Source organism: Achroia grisella, unplaced genomic scaffold (assembly GCF_030625045.1).
Source record: "Achroia grisella isolate CSIRO2021 unplaced genomic scaffold, CSIRO_AGI_Agris_v1 utg308, whole genome shotgun sequence".
NCBI lineage: Eukaryota > Metazoa > Arthropoda > Insecta > Lepidoptera > Pyralidae > Achroia > Achroia grisella.
The window spans coordinates 340,562-363,038 of record NW_026712791.1 but is presented as its reverse complement, the minus strand read 5'-3'; the positions used below and the strand labels follow the sequence as shown (position 1 = coordinate 363,038).

Sequence of the window (22,477 nt, the reverse complement as noted above, 5' to 3'; positions counted from 1 at the left end):
AGTCATAGTGATTAGAGCAGACCAGTCCCTACAAGCAGCACCCGTTCACGAGTATGACGGATGAGCCAGCCATCACTGCGCTCGACCATATTTTAGGGAGCCCAATGACCCGGCCCACCACGCCGCCACAAGTCTGGACATTTTAGTGAGCATGACTACTCAAAACACCAGACCACGTCATAGCTACTCACAATTGCCATCTGATGTTTATAGTATTCACATTTCACATAAGAATGCATGCGGCAATTAATACAAAACCCGCTACGCTTTCATATTTCTAAAATAATTGAATCAAGAAAGCAATGAGATAAACAAATTATAACGTTGTATGCTAATAAACTAATTATTTACTTGATATATTGTCTTCTATAAATTCGTCTATCCTGTAATAGGCTTTCTTACATAAAAATTGTTTAATATAAGATTTGAATTGCCTCTCTGTCAGATTTAGTGCAGATTCTGGCAGTTTATTATAAAATCTTACGCAATTACCATAGAATGAATTACTGACTTTGTGCAGGCGGCATTTAGGTAAAATTAGCTTATTTTTATTGCGTAAGTTTCTATTTGTACAGTCTTTAAGTTTTCTAAAACTGTCTAAATTCTTCCGCGTATACATGATATTCTCATAAATGTATTGTGAAGTAACGGTGAGGATATTTGAGTCTTTAAAACACTGACGTAATGACTCTCTTGAACCCATACCATAAATAGAACGTATGGCTCTCTTTTGTAAAATAAATATAGTATTTATATCGGCTGCTTTACCCCACAGTAGTATACCATATGACATAATGCTATGGAAATAACTAAAGTATACAAGTTTAGCCGTCGCCACGTCTGTTAATTGCCTAATTCTTCTAATTGCATATGCAGCTGAACTGAGTCTATTGGCCAATTTTGAAATATGGGGCCCCCATTGTAATTTCGAGTCCACTGTTATACCTAAAAAAACTGTATCATTAACAAAGTTTACTATTTCGTCATTAAGCAATAACTGTGTATTTATTGGTCTTACATTAGGAAGTGTAAATTTTATACACTTTGTTTTGCTGGAATTTAATAATAGGTTATTACATGTAAACCAATTTAATATAGCAGACATAGCACAATTTACATCGTCTAATTGATTAGTTTGACGTCCAATTTTAAACACTAACGAAGTATCATCCGCAAACAGCACTATATCTGCAATTTTCTCTACCATAAAGGGAAGGTCATTTATGTAAATTAAAAAGAGAAAGGGGCCTAAGATTGACCCTTGTGGAACGCCCATCCCAATATTAGCTCCCTTAGATTTTATACCGTCAATATCTACAGTTTGGACCCTATCCTCTAAATAAGTTCTCATTAATTTTAGATCATTATCTTTTATACCATAATGTTCGAGCTTGTACAAAAGTGTTTTATGATCCACGCAATCAAATGCCTTTGATAGGTCACAAAAAACTCCGAGTGCATCCTGTGACTTCTCCCATGATTGGAAAATATGTGTTATTAGCGCTACACCTGCGTCAGTGGTAGACTTGCCGGCGGTGAAACCATATTGTTGACTGTGAAGCAGTCGGTTATCCCTGAAGTGTTGTAACATTTGATTTAACATTATCTTTTCAAACACCTTACTTAGAACTGGCAAAATAGATATAGGTCTATAGTTCCCTGGCTCAAATTTATCTCCTGATTTAAATAGTGGGATTAATTTGCTAAATTTCATTAATTGTGGAAAAGTCCCATTATCAATACATTTATTAAAAATAGTAGCTAGATATGGAGCAACAATATCTATGAAAGAACTAACTACTTTTACAGACATGCCCCAAAGGTCTTCTGTATTTTTTAAATTTAGATGTTTGAATATTTTTTTTTTTTTACGATACACTACGACACTACGATACATTACGATAGTACACAGCTATGTTGAGAAAAGAATAAGCTGGCAAATAAAACTGTCGATTATCTGAATTAGCTGAAACAGCATCTCGCGCAATGAATGCATTATTGTTGATTCACTGTTCGATAAATACGCTGTTTAGTCTACAGTGTATCTTGTGAGATTAAGGTTTATAGCTGCGGTGCGTTTGTTTACTGGACCTTTCATAAATGTATGGACCAGAATACTTTTGACTTCCAGCGATGTAAACGCGCGTGTGGTAGGGTTACCATCGGATTAGTTTCTTTTTTCCAGTATTTTGGCCGAAATTTAGAGAGCGTTTAAACAGACAGATCTATAATCAACAGGCTGTTGACGTGATCGATCCGAATCAAATCGAAATAGCATCGAGATGACCTAATATTCTATGTTTTCTTGCCTTTCATTGCGTTGATGATTTCTTTAGTATACGTTTAGTTATGTTTCCATTTTTAATTACTATAAAATATTTTGATGGGATTTCAATTTGAATACATTTAAAATTTACACTGCATTTTCAAAATAACTAATAATAATACAAACAATGATACTCTACATGCGAGGAATAGAATCCACCATCATCAGAAGTAAAGCGGTGTGCTAAACTGCTAGACCACCGAGGCCGATTGATAGAGCAAAAAAATGAGCCCGTATTGAAAAGTATATTAATTATAATTTATGTATCTAAATCTAAATTAATTACGACACTAAATAATTTATGGCGAAGTGACCTAAGTTGGAATGGGGCACTGGTACATATTAAAGAGGTTCTTACCTTTATGTTGTCATTCTCATTTAAAATTTTAAAGTCGATAACCCTAACACCGGGTAATGTGTTTTGTATTGTAGGTTGGGTAAAGGGCAATCGACGGAAGCGGGGTCAATATTGTTTCCAGGATATATTATTTTCGGTGACTTTATTACTGTTTTGTTAATACTATTCATACATATTATCTTTGATAATTTACTGAAATGTGTACTTTCATTTAAATGAATTATAAACCTATTTTAGATACAAGAATCTTCTTGAGATAGGAAGAATCTATTTCTGAAGTTATTTGGTAAAATAAGGCATATACAAAATAATATTTTCATAGATGTAATGTCACTCAAGTCATTATTAATTTCTTTCATACAATGCATTTAAACAAAATGAGCACCTATTTTACTACAAAGATATATTCATAGATATGAATCACAGATGATATATATGATACATATCACAGATACAGGTAAGGTTCTTTAATATCGAAATCATTGTTTTAGGATATATTTTTGTTTAGAAAGCAATATAAAATGTATATGCGCAGGTAGTAAAAAAAATGTGTTATTACAGTGACAGTGGAATCGTTATTTGAATATGACCGTACTACAAGAATTCTATAACGGTCTAAAATCACTCGCCACTTTAGTATTTTAAATTCTATTTATAAAATATTGTATTATGAATCTAGACTGAGGTAGTTAAATAAAGATATTATTTCTAAAGCGTGACAATAGCGTCCTTTTGGAATAATTGTAAATAACAGGATCTGGGTTTTTGTTCAACATTGATTCCAACTGACAGATGTGCTTGAGATCCGTTCGAGATATTTTAGTACCTAGTTTATTAAGTCCAGTCATTCGAGTTGAATAATAATTTAAAGTAATCCAGATTCTACTATTGTGAAGTTTCCGTTGACGTGGCCGGTTCTACAAGGGCCTTCGTTTTTCAATGCAACGAACGTTGTTACCGTTATTTGGGGATGGGATTTATTCAGTTGCAAGCGCTTGCGCACCCGGCTTCTGCGCAAATGGTTTATACCTGCGACGCTTTGCCCCTCCTATACAAGAGACCGATACAACAATACTGTTTTTTAAATGTTTACAATTGCAAATGAGCTGCATAAACAGGCCGTTGTTGTGAAGTATTCTACACGATTCACCGATAAGTGTATTTAAGACCTTTCTGAAATACGGATTTCAGACTAAAATGCAATATTATTAGCAGATAAGGTCTTAGCGCATCCAGTAGCGGTGGTCAGGTTTCCATACTGAATAGTTGTGGTCTCACACTTGGTAATGGTAGCGGAAATAAACGAAATAATATGAATCTGTAAAGTAACTAGGTAGTATAATTAACTGTCAGAGTCACAGTCTGTCAGATTCAGCTACTATTTTTGATGAAATCTTTGCCCAAGACGACTATATTATATTACATAGCCCGTGTAACCGATGGAATTGCGAGTAGTTGAAACCGAGAGAGTCCTGACAATTTTTAGTAGAAAGAACATGTCTCAAACAAGATACATAACACGAATATGAGCTCTATACCTTAATATAGCGCAATCCTAGTTCTTTTAAAAACAGTGATCAAAAATATATTTTATAGTATTCATTTCACATTACCTCTAAATAACTTCTCTTTTCATAATGTAGGTTAAGCAAATTTACATAGATGTTGTACTGCTCATTATGTCTTCAGACAAGACAGATACGATACATAAATTTTTACTTGTCATTCTGACAACGATATTCTTTACTCTATTATAATTTTGTACATTTTTTTATTGTCTTGTAAGACATTTTAAAATTTTTAATGTCGTAAAGAGAAACAAACTCGAAAAAGTATATTTTTAAATTATTCGTACTGAATTGATCACTTAACAGGACATTATGTTTACCTTCTTAAAAATTTAAAAGTTATTTTTCATTGCTTCTGTAGGAAATTAGTTCAGTCCTTGAGGAGTATTGTTCAGTTTCGTGAATTATATCACTGGATTGGAATAATAGATCAAATTAATGGCTCTACGTTGTTTATCTATATTTAATATCTACGACCAGCCCCTAATTCTTTCACAGATTCCGTCAATTCAACACAAAATTAATTATTATTATTATTATGACTATGATTTATGAATTCGAATTCCGTGTGCATAAAATAATTAATTACATATATATAAGTATATACGTTACGAGCATATACGACCTACTTGTTGATTGCAGATTTAATATATTGTTTAGTGTTAAATACAGATTGACATAATTGTAAAAAAAATATTAAAGTATTGTTGTAATATTTTTTTACAGTTATGTCAATCTGTATTTAACACTAAACAATATATTAAATCTGCAATCAATAAGTAGATCGTATATGCTCGTAACATATATACTTTCTTATATAACATATATTCTGCAAACGAATCTACTATTTATACCATATATATCAACGCAAAAGAACCAACCACAACAATATATATATTCTTTTTAGATCATGTAAAATGTTTGAATTCTGTAGTTGTGATATTTTTATGGAAATCCATTCGCCGTCATTGATGGAGGGGTAACGGCGTATCTGTCTTCGGCGCACGCGCATCGGGCGCGCGCCAACATAAATAAGCATTCATCTGTATAAGCAGTCTGTGGTCCTATCACACAGGACTACATATACAGAGTGTAAGATTGAGCACTAGTTCACTCCGGATATAATAATTTGGATATATCCGGTATACCACAGTATTAAATGCGAGTAAAAACATGAATACATTTTAGCGAAGTACGTAGACTTTCTGAAAAGTCGTCTATATCATACCTCACTCTCACCTATTGCAGCTGCCAAAAAGTTTGCTTCGTAAGATGTGTTTCGGTTACAGAATTAGTTTAAGCAATGAATTTTAGTCCTCAGATATGGTAGCCCATTACAGGCGTTATCTGATAATCTGGTGTCCGTAGTGCTGTTCATGTATGTATATAGGTGACAGTTATTATCAAGGGCCACCAGCTTTGCTATTTCAATTACATATAAAATTAACTATACGAGAACAGTAGTTAAAGGGTAAATTTATATTTTCCATAATAAACACGTGACTGAAAAGCTTTCGCTCTGTGATCCTACAAGGTCAATAGAAAAATTACGATTGAATTTTCTATGTTTTTCTAAAGAACTAGTACGACATTGACGCATAAGTTTTCCAGTAAATGAAGTAGTTGAAATTTAACGCTGTTATTGTTACTGGAACCTTATACTTTGTTCTAATTGATGTAGATATCAGAAAATGATAGAATTTAATTTCATTGTACTTTCCTTAATTATAATTATTTTATACACAATAATTGTAACAGAAATGTGTATCAACATATTATATAGCGCCATCGTGTCTTGAATTAAAGAGAGATTAACGTAAGGTTAATATTTGACAATATATATATATTTAATTACATTGTTAGATAAACGAATAAAACTGGAGAATTCAAACAAATGTTTGTTTTGTGACGATTAAACTCTGTTACCTACTGTATGAAGACAGGCCTACTGTGTTCCCGAAATTTCTACACGGGAATCGGACATTTCAAATTACTAGTAGGTACTTATCTATAAAATGAGTGAAGAAATACATTTTATTCACTCACGTACTTATAGCCGCCATTTCGGTAACCGTAGACATAGTGTATTCAAGTGTTCTATTCAAGGTTTCATTAACTCAATACGCTTTGATGTTACATGTAACTTGACATTTATTTAGTGACTTCATTTATTACAGTTATATTAAAGTAGATATAATGGGCATTATATGAAGTGTAACAAGAAGCGAGATAAATGTAAAACTGGAACGAAACAACAATATGTGTTCGTAATCGTAACTCGTTCAAAGGTATTCATTAGCAATCCCGCGCGGAAAGTTCTCTATATCATTTTCTTTGTCTTCTTTTCATTATTTCTTCATATACGTATAATAAAACCGTGACAACACGAAAACTGTCTATTTCACTTCACGTAAAAACTGCTGAAGGAATAAGAATTAAACAAAGAACATCTTAAATATAGGTCAACATATAGACTGAAGAAAGCCGAGAAAGATATTTCCCAATGTGATGATATAATTCATTTTGAGAATATTTTTAATAAAATGTTTAATTAGTATCGTCGTATACATGTTTAATTTATTATATTTCGATTGAAATCCATTAATAGATTGCGTCTACAAGTGTACACTGGCATTAAGTCAGACACAACTACTTTTAAAATAATAATTGTCTCTACACTTGGACTATTCTGTATAGATAGGATCAATGCATCATCAAAGTTAAGTAATGTGGAATGAAAAATGATACCTATTATAGCAAACCGTAATTCGCATGCACAAGGTTCACTATTAGGTACAAATCTTCGTGCGTCATGATTCATGAAAAATGCTCTTAACAACACCGCTGTGAAAATGAATAAGAGCCGATATACAACGATCCATTTCTGTGGATAATCTATTCTGTCTACAAGGTCTATCCTATTTAATTTTACTAAATCTGCGACTACCGTAAAAATTATTCCTGGATTCGATTCTCATAGAGTCAATTTAACAAAATAACTTTTTGTTGCTACGTCTAATAACAATAAAAAGAAGCTACAATTATTTAAAGCAATGTTAAACCGTATTATGACATATTTTGCACTACATCTGTGACAACAACAAAAACACTTATATTTGGGTTAATTTAGCCGAATTGATTTCCTACACACTACCGAATATCGAAACCCGGGGCTTCATTATGTATACATAAAACAATAAAACTATTTATAATCAGATAACGATGTCATTGAATGGCACCTATTTAGTTTGATTAAAATTAAAATTTGCTGGTATGCTGAATAGCGTACGTTTCGTTTTTACTGGTAATTGTTAACGCCAAGAAAATTTGTAGCCCAGTTACTGAATGCGTGGCAGTATACCAATGGGCGATTTCAGCGCGGGCGTCGATTATGAAAACATTGTTAAAGTTTTATTATATGGGCGTTGATGAAGGCCGACCTACCACTTGTCCAAACACACGACGACACGTTGAATTATTGAGTAGTACCGCCACCAAACTAATCGATTCACACCTTTCTACGAACTATCCGAAACATTGTCAGTGGCCTTTAACTTAATAACTTTAATCTATGTTCATAGGGAGCTATACGTAGATGTCGTTGAGGTCTTTTAATTGTTTACGTTTGATTTTATAATTAAACACATGTCAATTAGGTAACTTCAACTGATGGAGGGTTGCGTTGCAACGACGCTTTTTCTTGTGTATATTATACATCATATTTTCGATATTGTGCTTCTTTTAATTCCAGAATATATTATATACAGATTTTACTTGGTTTCATGGTTTTACATGGTTTCCTTAATTTTGATAACTATGGATTTTATCACTAAAAATATGAGTTCTATTTAGGTATTTTATAGGCAGTTTGTCCAGAACAACGGGTAACAGAGATTAGGGAACAACAAAAATACGGAACTTTTCTATCCTCTGTCATCACATCACATTTGGATCGCAAACATTTTTATAAAAAAAATTAAGAATAGATTTTTTTGGAAACATATTACACCTACACAAGTATAAGTTAGACAGACAGTATAAGGTAGACAAGTATAAGTTGTCTTATATAAACATCGGCCTAATAGACTATTATTAGCTCGTTCATATATGTTTGCTTGACGGAAATCCATTGTTATTATATGCAGTTACTTAAAAATTATGGAACAATGTTCATACAATATCGCTAGTATCACGCAAAACTTACATAAAGATATTTAATATAGATACTGTATTACAATTAACGTAATATTTATTATAATATTATATTTTTAAAAAGTATGACAATACTAAACTGTTTTTTATACTGTGAATATGAATCAATGATTATATTGTAGGTAAATTACATTATCAATGATTTTATGAAATACCTAAGAGGAAATTGCAGTGCTAACAATTTGAAAAATGACAATAATAATTGAGAAGTGCAATATTGTGCGTTTTATATAATAGAATTATATAAAAAAAAATAAAAGTTACCATTTGTATTATTAACTAAAATGTTTTGTATATATTTTGCTTTAATTATATAACGCTAAATATGCTTATTATCGATTTATTTCACGAAGTACTTTATCATTAATTATAATTTTGGCATTAATTGTATCATTCTTCGTATGATGCATCTAATTATTATTACTGTGAAATTTCAATATACGTATATATTTTTATTTCAACCACCCATTGTAATTAGAAAATATTTTTGGGGCTCGAAGATAATGAAAGGGCAAGTACCTCAATGTTTAACATTGCAGTTGGATCGCGTGCGCTGTTTAGCGCCCTTCTCTGATGCATTACTTATGCATGTCCCCCCTTCGCTACTTCACCCCCTAATGCCCAGCAACCCCGACGGTTTTTATTTCGGGTTTGGGATTTAGGCCTTGAATGCACTGATGACTCCGCACGTGCCTGATCGATAGCAAACTATACCATATTTAATTCTATGGGAAGTGGGGAAGGGAAAAAAATAGTGAAGCGTGACGCTAATATAAGTTACGTTGTATATTGAGCTTTGTGGTTAGGGTTTTAATAAATAAAGTATGTATACCTTTCATAATTTTGTGCCGATGCTATCCTTTCGTAATATATAATATGTTTATTGAAAACAGATATAGTCAAATAAAATTTGGGGAAAAAATAGTTTTTGACTATGATTTATCAATATAATATGGTAATATTTTGTTTATATTAAGTTTCAAAATTATCTATCATTTAAAGTTTTAGTTTAGTGTTATATTTCTTATAAAATATACATTATTTACGAGTGAAATGCTTTTCTTTGAAGTGGTCTGCAAGGAAGGACTGAATATTCTCTGTTCTGTGGCATTAAGTTTATTTGCGAAAAGTTTTTGTTATTTCTCAAAAACTCGATATAGGTATCTTGTTTTTCTTGTTATGTTATAGTGGATACATAATATTATAAATCGACTATGTTTTTTTGCAGATTTTCTTTTCATGGGATATACGAATCATACTAAATTTGTATATGTATAGTATACACTCATTTCTTAATTTTAATATCATTCGGAAACCTAAATAAAGAATAATTGTTGGGCAAAAATATAAAATTTAAATTATGTAGATCCATAATGTAGAGATCTTTCGATATTTCAATTCAATTCGTCCGACATTTGGCCTGCCGATGAAATGTATGTTGATCGATACAACTGTGCGGTGTTTATAATTGTATGAAGTGAAGCCATACCTGTTATAGGTTTGCAGAACAGCCTCGCGACCGTTTGCTACTTACTGCAAGGGGATATTATATTAGCGATAAATATAGAGGAATTATAATTATATTTATTACTGTTAACTAACTAATTTTAACGACTACGGACCCCTTAATAGATTTGACTGTAACATTTTTTCTTTTTACAAAAAACAACTAAAATAATGCAAATGAAATAATTGTATGTAAAGTCTAGACTATGAAGTAGCTTAATAAGATATTACAACATTATGAACGTAAATCTGAAAAGAGTAAAAATAGTAAAGTCGCAGACTTTACTCGTTATTAGTAAATTATCTGCATAGATAGGTCGCTACACTAACGTCAACGTTGTTGAACAGGATCCAAGAAAATAACAGTGTCTTCCGTATAGTACGGATGTGTGGCATCTGTCCCAAAAAAAAAAAAACAGTTGGGCGACTGAGTAGGTATGTCGTGTCACCAATTACTATGAAATGATACAACAATAAGTACATCAAATTTTAATCAGGGAGGCGTCATATAGAACCGGTGTCGCGACAGGAACACTCGAGTCTAGTAGTTCCGCTCCCTTTGTCACACCATATTTGTAACACGATCCCTAGCCGCGACTTCCGCACGAAGCCCTGCGAACCACTGATAATCCTCTACCATCGTAATTTACTTTCTCAAGATACCCTTATACCGCTTAGGGAGGAATGTGATCATCTCTAGTCGAGTCTAGTGTACTTTAACATTTTTACAAGGATTCGATAGTCTGTCTAGTAAGCTTTCTTCTTGTCTTAATTATTATTTATGTACAACAGCTGGCGAGCAGAGGTTGGGCGAGCGAGGCTGAGTCCGTTCGCCGAACGACGTGGTTATTTATAAAACAGAGTTGCGTCTCGTTTTGTCTTCGGCGCGCTCTTTATTTTGTCTAAATATACGCAGTTTTGGGAACGTCGTCGCGGCTGCCTCTGCCGCGACATCAGTTCTGGCAATACGCCAGAATCTCATCTTTCTTCACCAGCTTATGTTAACCTATGGAAATTTTGACTTGAAATAGGGTAAATTGTTTCTTTTTCAACAGATCTCAAACATAAAACATGTTGGTATGTCGAGTAAGATTACTTTGCAAATTCAATTACAGATAACATAATATTATGCGTTGACTTTAAAATTCGGCCGATAATTTACACGTGTTTCCTGTATAAGTGTCCAAGGAACTGACGAGGCGAGAGCCGGTAATTAATCGTTTGGTAAACGGAGGTTGGCCGGCGATAAATTGTACTGGTGTGTAGAATTGATGGGTGCTAGCATTAGAACGACACCGGTCAGATCAAAGAGAAGGCCACCGGACACGACAAGCTCTGTCACGGTCGTGAGACTAGTTCTCAGTTTGGCCATACGAAACTGGGCCACGACTGAACTGAATCTATTCCTGGGCTAATAAACTTACATGACAGATTGAAGTTACAATGTATTTACAATGCAAAACTGGTGTACCAATTATTGAATAGTTTTCTTTCCTGAATATATGTCATTGGCACTTGCGCAAATTTTGAACTCATAAACGAAGCTAAATAGGTTTCGCGTCATTTGATTGAAGTTGGCTGATTTTGAGCATATTTTATTATTGTTACCTTAATTATATGTTGTAGAAGTAATGGTATTTGAATAAGTACATGTACCTACTCTGTGCGGCTCAGTCCACGCCTGCATCTAAAATCGTATTTCCGTAGAATCCTTACAAGCGACGTTAAGCACTTACTGTGCTTACTGGGCTTTGCAGTTCGATGACCCGGAATCCACAAGTCGTCCTAAAACAACCCGCAAAAGTATTCAAAACAAAGCTGCATGTGAGTTACACCTACACTTTGTCAAATTGTTCATTGAGAGAGGGATGTAAGTGATTGCTGAGAGAACGTGACGCTCGACTCTCAGAAGGCAAATACAAAAATACTGCGTCATAGCAGTTTGTTCCACATTACTTAGTTATTGAATATTCGAATGTGAAACTATTGTGTAGTAGCCGACAATCGATTACAACTGAAATCTATCTGGGTCACATACAACTAACAAAAGAACATCGCATTCAGGCCGTGCGACAATGGTCATGGAAGGAAAGAGGAAAATGTTTTAATGAATCAAGATAAGCTTTATGGTGGACAGTGGTTCGACCTCGGCCGTCAAATGGTATCCAATCGATCGAACTGCGGTAGCACATCACGCTCGATTCCATATGTCTGACACGCGATGAACCGGGGTGGGATGGTGTCTTTTTGAGCAGTTTCCATTCGATGAACGACAGGGTAGTGCAGTCAGACAAAAAAGCTAGTTAAGTTATTACATCGATTTTCAACAATATTAGAAAATAACATAAACTAACAAAAAATATTTTATGGTATGCAACATAAATATTTAGATTCAACAGTGTATCTTTCCGTGTATTTATGCGTAATTTTAATCTCATAACAAGAGAGGGGCGAAATATACCTACGCAATAATTTTGGCACTAGGTAATTATGCGATGGATGTGATATTGGCAATCGGAAGGTCAATACAATATTACCGTAACACTCAGACCGCGACATCATCCGGGACTCTCCGGATGTAATCCACTGTAATCACCGGTGAAATTTCACCATGTACAATAGCTTCGTTGATTTAAACCGGCAGAGGTCACGCTCTTTTGGCTGTTAACCGTTAATCAGCGATTTATAATACCTACATCATTATTATGATTGCACACTTCCTAAATGTGATATGTTATTTAGGATTCGGAATATAAATTTCAATAGTGACAAAATCAAATAAAAAATTTTCATGACTAGGAAATGTCATTACAGCTAAGCGTACATCAATATCATTCAAGTATAATTACTCGAAGCATTCTAGTTTTGTCAGGGTGCCAACTGCTGAACTGAAACCCATTTATAGCGAATGTTTGTCGTCTTCTTGTCAAAAGGTATGCCCCTGGATGCCGGTGCCCGGGCGGTGTCCGCACCGAGCTACAGAAATAGAAGCCGCCTCGCGCGACTTAACAATGCAATAAAAAGAAATTAACTCTTTGACGTTGCCTGCTCTAAGTTGACTCGTGTGTCATTTGGATGTGGTCCAATCTCTTCGTAATATATTTTAGTTTAAAGTTCTCCGCAGCCACTTCCGTTAAGTGAGAACAAAAATAACGACTCTGAACATACGAATGACGAAAGAATTATAGGTGGTTAGGGACATTTTTTTACTTGGAATTGCTGTCCATGTCGTGTTGTCACCTCATTTTGTGTAATTCATATTTATAGATAGTTCATTTTGTTGCAGGTTTCGGGCTGGCGGCGGCGGCTGCAGCCGGCGTCCGTGCCGGCTACCCGACTGTGTTACAATCGCCTTATGGGTGAGTACAGGCCTTTTTGCTGTCTACATCGCATTTATTGTATCAATGTTCAATGGTTCAACACTCCGATATTTGCCAGCACTAGCGACGCCGCATGTCGCTCTGAATACATCTCACGAGACAAAAATCAGATAGGTACCTCAATATTTGATTTGAAATATGTATAAATCTTATATTTTAGCGAATATACGTTCAAAGTATTGTTAACTACCTAGATTAGAAGAATGAAGTACAAAAATTATATATTATAATATTAATTAAAAATTTCAAAAGTAATTATGTCGTAACAATACACTCATTATGAACAATTAGTTCATTCTCATTAAATATGCACCTCTTACGAGGAAAACCCTTTCTGGTTCTATACCTAATCTGATCAATCTGCTTCAATCGGCATAAACCCATAAATATTTCCACTATTGTGAGGCTTACAATGCTACCTGTGTAATCAGGATTTAAAAGCGGTCACCATAATATAGTAACAATATTGTTTATTGCCAGTCATTTATATTTCAAATTCCGTGCTCTGAGTTGTAGACTCAAAACGTCCCAGTAATTATCTGTATTACTTAATTACATTACAATATACCCAGTATATAAGTCAGATTATAGCTAGGATCTTCTTATATTACGGGCAATATGCGTCACGCCTATGAGTAAGGGTCTATGGTACAGCAATACGGTACGTCCAGTATGCTGAGCTGACTTTTGTCTCGGTAGATGATGGAAGCGGCGTCTCCGGACGACTAGCGTGGCTAGCGGCGCGGCGGCCTGCGGACTACACCTAGAATAAATTATCAAACATTTTCACATAGGTATCTATGGCAAGCGTGAGCGTGAGAGTGGATTTTTTCGTTTTGGGTGTGAATTAGTCGATTGGGTTTTTTAATGTTTACGTTTTATAAAGCTACAAAAGCATGGGCGGCTCCGGCGACGTCGGCGCGCTGGCGCCGCCCAACGCAACCACTACGCATCGTTCTCGACACTCAATGTTTTCTTTTATGTTTTATGCCGTGTTCGTGTAAGATTTTGTTGATTTGAATTGAGTTTTGTTGGTGGTGGATTTCGTATAATACACTTACTGAGTATTGTTATATACGTGGACTGTGTAGGTCGGCGGCCGCCGCGCCGTTGGGCGGCGCGGTCGAAGTTGCGCTGTGTGTGCGTAGGTGTGTGCGCTACCTCGACCGCTCCTACCGCCGCCGTGCTATCTTTTCTACCATTCCTACCCAATCCGGCTCATCCATGCCGAAAGAGTTTTGCCGCCCGACCTGCAGCCTGCGTGTACCTGTTAATTACACCGTGGCCGATGGTGGCCGATCGATGCGCACTAAGCCAACAGGCTCGCTGGCCGCACCACCATATATCCATATATAATTCATTCAAACTCATGATCGAAATGGAAAAATAATCAAGTGAAAGCCTCATTCGATTAATCGCTCTGTGTTTTATTTCCAATCAAATAAACACATGGTACCTACTTACAAACAATGTCATTAGTCAATCTACAATAACAGGGTTCTATTTTAGAATTAATCTACTTACTAGCAACTAGCAATGTATGTACTCATTTACTTAATTGGAATTTTCTAGACTCATATTTATCTTCGGTAATGTTTTACTATTTATTGTGTTAATATATAATATGATATTTATTGTTATTCGTTAGTAGTTATTTTCTTTACTTCTTATACTATCCCTAATAACCTTTAGTGTTGTATTTTGATATATTATAATTACTAATATTATTATATAATGAGCAATATTATATGATAATATTGTATTTAATAATTAATATTTCATCAATCTCAAACATTTAAGTATAACAAAATATTTATTCAGTATTGTTATTGTTAAATTTATTGTGTTTTATAACTATGTAGATATCTCAGCTCAGCTTGTGTGATGAATTGATGATTTGCCAGTTTCATAATGCTGTTTGTATCTATTTTAGTTTATGTTTTTTATTATATATTTCAATAATCACGACTACCTATATTCATTGAGCATTACATTACGTAGTTAAATAATATGTCCAAAATATTTCAGTTCACGAATTAGAAAATTAGTAGAATAAAGAAATAGTTTTTTACAGCGTGTCAAAATATTTAGTAATATTTAATATATACATCTATGCATATTTGTTATGAGTATTTATAAATTAGTGTAGTAGGTATTTGCGAATAGGACCAGTAGATTTCAGGTAGGCGTGATGGACGGGCGGAGCAATGTGTCGGGCGGGCGTGTTTTACGCATGCGCCCAGCACCCAACATCCTGTACCGTGACACAACTGAATTCCGCTCCTGAGTACCAATGGGATCATCCCTATCATCCCTATAGAATCAGAAAAAGATAGTTGATGGTTCGGTTTTCTATAAAGCGGTTGAAGGAGCTCTTACAAATTGCTGATGCGAAACGGCGTCCGTAGAAGAGATCTTCATGCCACTTGACCGCCTTTGTACGTTCAGCAAAATTAAGAGTAGTCGCGCTACTTGCATAGAAACAAAATTTGATGACAATATCACATTAATAGAATAAACTCGTTATGTCACAATAAAAAGTACTGTAACGAAACGAAAAATATGTTATTATATTATAGGTTTATATAATATTATAACTGAAAATGAAGTTCGACTGTAATTCTGAGCAGATATATGTGGCCAACCGTGGGACGATAATGAGTTGTTCCAACGATATTATGAGCCTAAAGGTATTTCTTAATTGGCGTATTGTTAATTTATGAGTAGCTCTATCATAATTCCTGTGGTCGAATGATATAGTATATTAACGTAAGTGATCATTTGAAACAGATTACATCATCCTATTTTAATTTGTTTTGAGTTTTATTATAATTATAATGTAATGACATACCCGGCCAAAAATGCTATCCTATAATGTCCCCGGGATTTCGATTATTATTTAGTAATAAAATATCATATTGCCTCCAGAATATCAGGTCACGATACTGTATCTAAGCTATATTTATATTAATGTACCATTTCAATTTGATATGCTCTCAATGGTTCATTAATACAAATATAGCTTTCAAATGAGAATTCTTAACAACGGTCTTACATAATCTATGCCTTCAACTGCAGGCCCAGAAGTTCTCGGAATATTGCATATTATTTATTTAATCACATTACAGTATCACATTTCGCCCAGAATACTGAATAGAGAATATACAAAACAACATACAGAATAACTGGTCATAAAGACGTGGAATTGTCCGCGTGACCAATACAAATACATTGACTGGCATAAAAGTCGCCTGTCTTTGTGCATCCCAAAATATAATACATTAGCCGTTAGCGGTAAAAAGTAAACACACTTTATAATTTATCATATTATTAATACGGGTAGTTCATATAATCATTTATCTCTTAATTGGCGCACGTTTAGGTACTTTGTTGCAATATCGTTATTCCTGCCGGCCCAAACTGTCACCGGGATTTCGTAACTGACATGTATCTAAATCTTAATTTTCCTGTTTCCCGACGATCTAATGATAAATACGGAATGTCGGATATTTCGGTCCAGCCAGTGAACGGTGCCGCACTCCAAAATATTTTTAATACTGTCTTTTTTTACTTCCGAGCATTGACGCACAGCGGCGCGGTTCCACAACTAGAATAATTTCAGACAAACCATATTCGCATATACTTACAATTTTTTAACAAAATATCGATGTCTACTAACATAACAAAGCTAGACTTGCTCGTGCCTGTCAAGCTGCAGATGGGGCTAAGTTTATTGTGACAGTTTTGAACATTAATAATGTGCCTATGACCTTTCACGGACTTTGTCCAGTATTTGTTCTGGACCGTATATCCTGATGAAAGGCCATCGTTGGTGTTGAAACATCAGGCATTCAAGAAATGTTTCTTTAATGCGTAAAGGTGGAGTTAGACTAAAATTATAAAGAGAATAGAGATATAGAAGATAGCCTATAGATGGGTTATTAGGTAGATTAAATGAACAATGCAGTTATATGCAAAGTTGTTTCGCGAATAGAGTCTAACGATATAATGTTCTTGAATGCTTGTAATACCATGTTTATACTAAACGGATCGAATAAGTAGGGGAGGAATGAAGATCTCTTGTTTGGTCTAACTCCACCTTTATGTCTGCATTTCCTAGTTCCTCGTTATGAACTTGTTCTCGTCAAATTGGCAGGTTGTCACCTGGTTACGTGTATGGAGCGCCGGGGTATGTCGGTGCTGTTGGCGGGGTGGGATCGGGTGTTGGCACAAGTGCTGGGGGGCTGGTGCAGCTGCCCCAATTGCAACACGCTGCAGCGGTAGCAGCTGCTAATCACCTTTACGAGTACCAAGCAGCGGCGGCGCAAGGTGCAGCTGCCTATCAGCAGCAGTACGCGGCGGCAGGATTTGATCCATACGCCACTGCGGCAGGTACGTGTTTATATTATATAAATATCTATTCATTCAATATTAATATAAATTAAATCGTTTTTAATCTTAATTGTAGTCCATTAGATTGGAGTACACTAGGTTGTATTGAAAGCTGAAAGGGTTTCTAGGGTTTTTAATGAAAATTCATGTATATCTTGTATTATATGTTTGAAATAAATGGTGAAAATATTTCGTAGAGCAAGTTCAATAAGTACAGTCGTGTTCAGAAGTGCAGTTAAAAAACAGGGTTATCAAAGGAAAAAAAAACGAAACAACAAAAGGAAAGCTTATTGGATTAATTAATTAAGTAATAACAAAATTACTCTTTTAGATGTTAAAGAAATTGCAGTAACACCTACCTAATGGAAATAGTTACATAATTTAAATATTAATATACTATATATATGATTAACAGTTCGTAATGGTTGCCGGAATGTTATAATATTTTCTTATTTGTAACTTGACCACTAATTAAATTATGTGCGTGTTCTTGTTTCCAGCAGCAGCGGCGGCAGCTGCCAGTGGGGCTGGGTACATGTCTCCTTACTATGCTTTGCCAGGAGGTGGTGTCCAGGCTCCCCTCCTCCCCCCGCTGCCGTATCCCCCGCCCCTTCAAGAAGCGCGGATGCAGTAAATATGGAATTGAAGTAACGAGTCCTCAATGCTGCTGTAGCAATAGGTATAGCACTTACAACATGGCGATTCCCTGTTGCGAAGACTTGACTCCACTGAGCTTTCTTGTCAAAAAAATGCTGGTCATTGTTAAAGCAGCTTTGAATAAGTAAATGTAACGTACTTAGGTGAGAAAATATTATGAGATGACGACATATAAAGTGCTCCTTGTGAAAGTAGCCAGATGTCGTCTCATTGTCTGAAGGGTGACGTTCAGGAAAGCCAAATATTTAGACTAACATAGATGATGTCTAGAACTAGTTGATTCTTTAACAACCAAAAATATTATAAAATGACCAAAGCTATAAGCTTTTACGTTAGAATTAAGGAGCCTTGTGGGTACTTAATTTACTTATCATTTGAAAAATATCTACTAGTAATATCCCGTATGTCTACTTAGGTATAAGTATAATTAAAATAGAGGCACTAAGTATATAGCTATGTTACAAAGTTCTTGCCTTATCCATCCTACTTCCCGACATCACACATATTTTCCTACTTTTTATACATAATAGGCTAGTTAGGTATATTTTTCATTGTTCTTAAATGCAATTTTCCTTCATAATAACTATTCGAATTGAATATTCAAAGAATATAATATATATTATACATATGTAGCAAATAGCTGTTCAATGACAATAAAGAGATATGTTACAACAAAGCTATATAGCATTCTGCTTATTGTTAAGGTAACTCTTGAAACTTACTATGTATTTTATTCTCTATTTTATTAATATTAAATATGAGTAGGTACATAGGTATACTAAACCTTCCTTTAGATAAAGTGGAAAATGCAAATATGTAAAATTTTGCTTCCATTGTTTTAGGTTTCCAATTTCTTTACCATTTCCAAATATGTCTATGAAATGACGAATGTAGTATGTTACCTTAATGTTACATGTAATTTATATCTACTATCAAAATTAAAATAGATTGTTTATATTCAACTACAAACGTTATATCATCTGTATTTCTACTACGCCTGGTATATACAAAATATACGATATAATTATTTCTAATACATTTTGAATGTATAGTAGGTATATGACTTTAATTGTAATAACAGTTTGTTAAACATTTTTATAGTTCACTAAAATCTTTATGATACACTAATTTAACTTTAAATTTTATTCAATTCAAATTTGCATTATTGTAATTACCAAATTTGTCTATCTTAGTATTTTAGTTATGGCACTTAATTCGATCTTATCCTAGATTCGTGTTCAAATTTTGGTAGTACCCGCCAATCTTTGGCAGTGATTGTTAGGGGTACTTTAAAGTGCTGTGACTTCGTTTTGAAGTTTCGAGTATTTCACTATAAATATAAAAGATCACATAACTATGTACGTATACAGGATATATGGAACATCTTGCGCTGTGTAAGTCTAGATTTTCTAGGTCTATAACATGTCCATGTTGCTCAACAGGCCCTGAAAAGGGCTTGGTTTAACTTAAGATTGAAGGAGATCAATAAAGGGCTAACTATTAATTAAATTGTAATTATAAGTATGTAATATCTTATTCTCCGTATTACGAAAACATTATTTTGTTTAAGCCCTTGTAATATTAATCTATTTTGTTCTCCAAAGCGGTATGGGGTACTTATTAGTTAGAATAATTGAATTACTAGTCCATGTAATTTTAATGTAATGATTTTAGGCGTTCGTCGGCCATCTTAATTCTTTATAGAAATCTCAACAAATGAAAAATCACGTGGTCTATTAATAGGAAGCTGATATCTACCTACTAGAAGTTGCCTATATACATTATGATATTACATGATGTACATGTTTTAAGTCAGAGTGCAGACGAGGGACAAATCCTTGTGGTAAACTTCAAAAAAGAACTGAAGCAATATATGATAGGGACTCATCCCATTTGTTTTGATATGGTATGAAACACACCGGTAAATTTCGAAGATGTAGTGTATTATATACATATAATAAAATTAATTGTATGAAAATATCAATTACGGTTATTAGTAAAAGTCAAGACTCAATAAAGACATTCGATGGATAGTCTAATAATTAATTTATTGTAAAAACTATCAAATGGGGATGTAAAGTGACATTTTGATGTTTGGCATCACTTTAGAATTGGCACCATGCTAGTATGTGCAGATTTAAAATTACCAGCCCTCTGTTAGTAATGAAGTACACGCCAAAAGTCCATAATTACTCAAATATACAATGGAAACTGTCCCTTCCCACGTATGCACGGACTCTTAACGGATTTATATATGAATTCTCTATGTTAAGCAATAATAAAGTGGAAATATAATCTTATACATGACTTATGTTAAGTATCTACCCATATAAAGTGGATACGCCAGGATTGGCCGAGAACCTACCTAGTACAAGTTAGGAACATTTAGAGTATCACTGTAAATTAGTTTGTAAGCCTTATTCTAATTATAAAAATATGCTGTTATTTGTAATTTATTTTGTTGATATTTGTAAATCTACATGTTGATAACTATTTATTATGTGGAAGAGTATGTAATAAAAATTGTTAAATATTTACCTATGGGCCGAATCTAATCTCTTTTGTTGCGTCTCGGTTCATTCGAGTTGAAATCTTGATTCGGTCCAATATATTGAATTATACACACTAATAAATATACATAAATATAAGTAGATTAAATTAGAAGCTTAGACCAAATGAAACATAGAATCATATTTGCCATAACTGCGGCCATCTTGCCTTAAAATACCTACGTATTGATGTACTTAGAATTTATATAACATTATATTTTATTACACATATCATCAAAGATACACAGGTACATAACATAGGTACTCCAGAGCGACTGCTACAGAGGGTAGCAACGTTCTGATCAGTCCATTACAAGTGCATTTCATTTGACAGTAATTTTAAGCACAATTTAATTACCTATCTATATTACATATATAAATGAATGTGAATTCATAATAAATACCTAATAATTGTTACAATTAATTTAAAATTATACTACGATGTACTTAATTTAGGATATTCTAAAATGGAAAATAAATTTTTAAGGTACTTAAATCAAGAGTTTCTTTTTATTCCCTATATTAATGGATTGAGAAGAAAAAGGATTAAAAGTTTTAATAAAATATTTCTATAATATTCTTTGTTTATTCATAAACAATCTTAAATCGCTACTGAAAAATCTGGTACTGAATTTTGCATGTATAATCTAAAATCTAGATAGATATTTGTACTACATCTAGATTCCAGATTTTTATTACATATAAAGACTAGCTACCTACCACAAGAAGTAAAAACAATTATCATTACATTAATTACTACAATTTAATCACAAACAAATTAGAGTACTTAATAAATTAGCAATAGTGTAGATAGATCATCCATCTATGTACATGGCAATAGTTGTTGGATGGTAAAGAATATTAATACAAAGAGTATAAAGTACATAAGCGGCTAAAACGAATAAATGATTTTTTATCTGATTTGATTTATTGTTTTTTAGTGGGTAACAATTTCAACTTCCTTATCAGTCTCACTAGACCCGTTTGCATTGTTTATCTACCTAGACATAAAAGAAGTCTCGTTCTGGCATAGAATAGGTAGGTACAAACTTTAACACATATGGATCGTCTTTATAGGCAGATAGTCCTACATACAGCAGTGGATGATGGATAGATTGCTATGACGATGACAGCAAAAAGTCTGTAACATAAGACCTTCAACTGCATCTACATAAGTAGCAGCATAGATGATGTCTATTTTTTATTTCTATATTTAAAAAGCCCGAAGGAATTGGGTCGAAAGAATGATGTCGTCAAGAATCTGGCTTGCTTCCAAAGTATACTATAATAATGTAGTGTATCTATAGGTTCATAACAAATCTGTGGGTAGGTACTTAGTGCTATCTTTCCACTCTAAGTATTCCGACCAATCGAAGACTACAAATCAAATCGAGCTACAACTGTTTCTTCTAAATTTTCTCAGCTATATAAGTAATACGAGTACATTGGCCAGCTATATAGCTGAGACAATACTAACTCCATCTGCATTTTTTATACGTGTATATATAGTAGTTTAAAAACAAAATATA

At 33.9% G+C, this 22,477-nt stretch overlaps 1 protein-coding gene across 2 annotated transcripts in view; it reads left to right on the top strand.

The window, feature by feature from the left end:
- LOC131843452 (RNA-binding protein 24-B-like) overlaps positions 1–18,580 on the top strand; it is a 35,552-nt gene extending 16,972 nt beyond the window's left edge. Inside the window, exons 3-5 of one of the 2 annotated variants that reach the window (XM_059192098.1) lie at positions 13,257–13,329; positions 17,507–17,742; positions 18,246–18,580. In XM_059192098.1, the coding sequence (XP_059048081.1) occupies positions 13,257–13,329; positions 17,507–17,742; positions 18,246–18,376 (440 nt within the window). In that variant the 3' untranslated portion in view covers positions 18,377–18,580. Of the gene's footprint in view, positions 1–13,256; positions 13,330–17,506; positions 17,743–18,242 lie in introns of both variants that reach the window. The other variant, XM_059192097.1, reaches the window with a different exon arrangement.
- The last annotated feature ends 3,897 nt before the right edge of the window (positions 18,581–22,477 follow it).